At 40.0% G+C, this 5,163-nt stretch overlaps 1 protein-coding gene across 1 annotated transcript in view; it reads right to left on the bottom strand.

Annotated features, from left to right (window-relative positions):
* LOC109481926 overlaps window positions 1–3,996 on the bottom strand; it is a 4,953-nt gene extending 957 nt beyond the window's left edge. Inside the window, exons 1-5 of the mRNA XM_019784542.1 lie at window positions 3,953–3,996; window positions 2,523–2,640; window positions 1,614–1,729; window positions 878–980; window positions 76–453 (exon numbers count right to left, since the gene is read on the bottom strand). Coding sequence (XP_019640101.1) covers window positions 76–453; window positions 878–980; window positions 1,614–1,729; window positions 2,523–2,603 — 678 coding nt within the window. The 5' untranslated portion in view covers window positions 2,604–2,640; window positions 3,953–3,996. The remainder of the gene's footprint in view (window positions 1–75; window positions 454–877; window positions 981–1,613; window positions 1,730–2,522; window positions 2,641–3,952) is intronic.
* Between the last annotated feature and the right edge of the window lie 1,167 nt (window positions 3,997–5,163).

Here is a 5,163-nt window from a genome sequence, read left to right as displayed (position 1 = left end):
CACTGGGCCTAGGTCCTCCTGCTTTGCAGTGGGCACTGCCACTGGGCCTAGGTCCTCCTGCTTTGCAGTGGGCACTGCCGCAGGGCCCAGGTCTTCCTGCTTTGCAGTGGGCACTGCCACAGGGCCTAGGTCTTCCATCTTTGCAGTGGGCACTGCCACTGGGCCGAGGTCTTCCATCTTTGCAGTGGGTACTGCCGCAGGGCCTAGGTCCTCCTGCTTTGCAGTGGGCACTGCCACAGGGCCCAGGTCTTCCATCTTTGCAGTGGGCACTGCCACAGGGCCCAGGTCTTCCATCTTTGCAGTGGGCACTGCCGCAGGGCCTAGGTCCTCCTGCTTTGCAGTTGGCAGCAAAGCAGGGATCATTTTTTCACCTTGCTCCCCAGTCCCAATGTTCGGTGATCCAGATACGATCAGTATGTTGTTCAGAGTGCCGAACACATTCACGGTCGTTGGCTGTGGTGAAAGGAAAAAAGTAGCCATTAGTTTAAAGTAGAGCTCTTGTCTGTGCAAAACATCCTTTATATTGTGCGTATATACAGGTTTGAATGTGGGGGCCTATGTGTTATAGTGTTAGTGTTTTAGTAAATTTTTTTTCAACTTTCTTTTGCCTTTTCCCAGACCTTCCACGCTTACAGCATGTTATAAATTTGTACTTTGAATGTTATATGTTGTCCCTAAGTAAAGTTGAATATGATTTAAATTTTATAGTACAGAGCATGTCTTGTTGCCTGTAATTTCTTAGAATTCTGATACAAATATTGATCAATTGTTAAATGCAGCTCTCCTTTAGTTTTTCAAATGTGATGCACAGCTGCATTGTCAAGACTGAGTTTTTAAAAGACTACGGGTAAAAGTTGATAGTAAATGGTGTATTTACCAAGGTGGGGTCGTGGAACCAAACGCCGCTGCACGACCGATACTTTGACTCGTATCTCCCTGGATTAAGCTCCAGGACCACCACATACTCTTCAATACTGTCACTGCAAAGAAAGCACAGACCATCATGTAAGAGGATGTACAATGATATATCAATGCCTAAATAACAAGTGAAACATCAAGTAGTGTAAATAAATAGAGGCTTGTACTTTTGAAACACAAGCTGGCATTAAAATCAATGAGGTTTAAAATCAACCTCCTTGCTTGCTGAAGTTTTGCCATGTTAACATTATGCTGTTTGTAAGTTATCTTTATTCCAACCCTGCAGAAATTACAGTCTGCTATTATAGTGTTACACAGAAAACACAATTTGCACGAGTCATGGTGGTGCATATTATTAGCTAGGAATAGAGAAGCTTACAGGTATATATATGCTCAGTCAATGGTGCCTCCGCAATTACCCCCTGTTGACACTGATGTTAACACATCCGAAAATAGTTTCATCAGGTTCGTAAAGTATTACAGGAGGGAGGTACAAACTCAGCCACTATGATTTAGGATGTTTTCACTGCAAAAGCACTGCCTACATTAGCTACATATTGCGGTGAGAAGCAGAACTCCAGTCAGAAGCTCTGAGGAAGGTGTCTGACAGACACCGAAACGTCAGGACTTAGGTTAGAAATCTTGGTTGTGTGAGAGAAAACTCAGACTGTATCCTGATGCTAACACGGACTCACCTCTTGGTGACCCTCCTGCCTTTTGCCCAAGCATCCCAGCTTCCGAAGAGGAAAGTCTCCTCAGCAAGGCGACCCCTCCACACAACTCGCACGGTCCGAGACTCCACCAAGGCCGTCTGAGGACAGAGACAGGTTTGGTCAGGGCTTGAGATAATAATAATAATATTACTGTTCTTGGCTGTAAATTAGCAGTAGTTCAATCCATCTTCGTTTGTCTCTTGCTAAGTCTCTGAGATATTTCAGTATATGATACTCAAGTTTGATGTTGTGATTAACATAAAGTTTACAGTCATCGAAATACTTAAGTGCAGGTAAAATTGAAGCCGTGCAGGTACATGTATTCCTGATATCTGCCTGCACCTTACCTGCACTGGTCCATGTACTGGGCTTATACATATAACCTTACATACAAGTTTATTGCAAATCCATGCCCAAGGGCATGGATTTGCAAGAACATGATAGAATAATATACAGTAAAAACAATAATAAATGATGCTAACGTTATGAATGCTACTTTTGATATGTTATTGTTGTTATCTTACTATTGTTGCTATCGTATTACATGTACTATTATAAGACTTAAAATTTCCCTTATCATCATAGACGCATTCAATAACAGTTCAATAACATGACAGCAAATGCTCTCTGGAACATCTGACTCTATTACAGACTACTATGTACCATCACTGTATAATCAAAAGATGTTAAAATGCAATGTTCAACATACACGACTATTTATGATAATAGTCCTTTCCAGGCAACAAAAGAATTAAATGTATTCAAATCATTGTTCAATAAGATATAGACAATAGATGAATCCATCATTAACCATGGCTTTTATTCTAATGACATATTTTTCAAACAATGTATAGGTTGCCAAAATATACATCCTATTACTCTTGTATTTACCTGGGACCTGGTGTCACCATGATCTTTGGTTGAAGTTCCCAGCATCCTCGCAAGGGGGCCTTCATTCACAGTGTTCGACATTTTCGACGATTTCTCGATTGATATCCAATTCTGGAAACTATCAGAGAAAATCCGTAAGTGTGATACAATGAAAATTCACTACAGGTAATTAATTGATGTTTCATTGCAAATTCATGCCCCAGGGCTAATTGCAGGAACAGAAGAAACATTTGGTATTAAAAACAGACAAGTAGTACACATATAACTACTGATAACTACAAGTAAACTACTAGTAAAACCTACTGGGTTTGACTAACACCTTAGACAATATCCAACCGTCACAAAAAGTGTCAGGACTAAACGTCTGTTCGGACGAATGCCTGATGTAAAATTGTTCTAGAATTTAACCATTGAGTTTTGAACCACCGCTGAAGCTACCAAACGTTCGACACAGTTCTAGAACACGCTTGGTCACACCGTGGATTTTTTTTCACCCTCCTTTATCCGTAAACTTTATCCTTAATTTAATTCGTCAACGAAACTGATCAGTAATTTTGAAACAGGGCAATTCTTGATGTGTATATGATGATTTAAGACAGTATTGCGTATACGGTACAGTCTTGCATTGATGATTGAGTCTGTTTGCTGCAGCGCATAGACGAAATACTAAGCTTAAACTTTTAGATAGTAAATACTTACTGAAAAGTCTTGCAGACCCTTTCTGATAGAATTTTGATAGAATTTCGAGCTTATTATGAAATTTATCCAGCGTTACTCGCTTGAAATATTGCGTAGCCTGTTTGCGATAGAGAAATATGATGGCCTTTACCGATTTCTACCTCTAACAATGCACCAGGAACTAAGAAATGAACTTACTTGTCTCCGTAAACGGAAAGACGGTCCGTCGTTATCAAAAGTTACGAACGGAATGCACTCCGAGCGAAGTGCACTAGCTAATGACGTCACTGGCGTCGTTTTGTTTTATGACGTAAACTTCAAAAATTACGTCACAAAGTCGCTACTTCGAGCTCATTGGTCAATTTCTTTTACAATTTAGGGCGATTCCAGTTTACAAATTTGCACTGAAAAGTTTGAAATTTGTCAGGCCATCGCAGATGAAAGCATTTCGGCAAAAAACGACACATTAAAATTTAGAGATAACCTTTGCCAAAGACACTTTCAATCTACCTGTCATGTCCCGACTCCATATCTGTGTACTAAGTACCTAGGCCAATACTAAGCCTATAAAACTTGTAGACAGCAAATACTTGCTGAAAAGTCTTGTAGACCCTTTCTGATAGAATTTCGAGCTTACAATGAAATTCATCCAACTTTAAATATTACGTAGCCTATGTTCGATGGAGAAATATAATGGCCTTGACCGATTTCTACCTCTAACGATGCACGAGGAATAAAAAAAATGAACTTACTTGTCTCCGTAAACGGAAAGACGTCCGTCGTTATCAAAAGTTACGAACGGAATGCACTCCGAGCGAAATGCACTAGCTAATGACGTCACTGGCGTCGTTTTGTTTTATGACGTAAACTTAAAATATTACGTCACAAAGTCGCTACTTCGAGCTCATTGGTCAATTTCTTTTACAATTTAGGGCGATTCCAGTTTACAAATTTGCACTGAAAAGTTTGAAATTTGTCAGACAACCGGAGATGGAAGCATTTCGGCAAAAAACGACACATTAAAATTTAGAGATAACCTTTGCCAAAGACAAGCATAGACACTTTCAATCTACTTGTCATGTCCCGACTCCATATCTGTGTACCTAGGCCAATACTAAGCTTAAACTTGTAGACAGCAAATACTTGCTGAAAAGTCATAGAAAGCCTTTCTGATAGAATGACGAGCTTGCCATGAAATTTATCCAGCGTTACTCGCTTGAAATATTGCGTAGCCTTTGTGCGATAGAGAAATATTATGACCTTGACTGATTCTACCTCTAACAATGCACGAGGAATAAAAAAAAAGAACCCACCTGTCTCCGAAAACGGAAGACGGTCCGTCGTTATCAAAAGTTACGACGGAATGCACTCCGAGCGAAATGCACTAGCTGATGACGTCATGGGCGTCTTTTTGTTTTATGACGTACCTTAAGAGAAATTACGTCACAAAGTCGCTACTTGGAGCTCATTGGTCAATTTTACAATCTAGGACTTTTCCAGCCTTCACAAACTTGCACTCAAATTTTGAAATTTGTCAGACAATCGGAGATGGGAGCATTTCGGCAAAAACAACACATTACAATCATACTAGTAGATAGCTGCCCTATGTCGCCGTACTTTCTGGTTGCGTCAAAGACGAAGCATTCATGCAGCATAGCTATCCCATGGCAGTTTAGCCGTACTGCCACGGGTTACCTTTTTAGAGTGGGAAAAATGAGTCACAGATGAACATTGTGCACTGTATATATTGATATGAAGATATTCCAGTGTAGCATTCCTTTTTTTCACTTACATGCATTTACAGTGTTAGCTCCTTTTATATTTACTTGTATGTGCCTGTAGAGTTTGTATAAATACATTTACTTTGTAAGAGAATCTCAATAAAGTACCATATGTAATGCCACTTTCCTGGTTGTTTGTGGTCATAGTAGAATTCGCCTGAGCTATGGAAACTTAAATTACA

Source organism: Branchiostoma belcheri, unplaced genomic scaffold, assembly GCF_001625305.1.
Source record: "Branchiostoma belcheri isolate BF01 breed outbred unplaced genomic scaffold, Haploidv18h27 scaffold585, whole genome shotgun sequence".
Taxonomy (NCBI): domain Eukaryota; kingdom Metazoa; phylum Chordata; class Leptocardii; order Amphioxiformes; family Branchiostomatidae; genus Branchiostoma; species Branchiostoma belcheri.
This window is presented reverse-complemented; position numbering and strand designations above follow the sequence as displayed.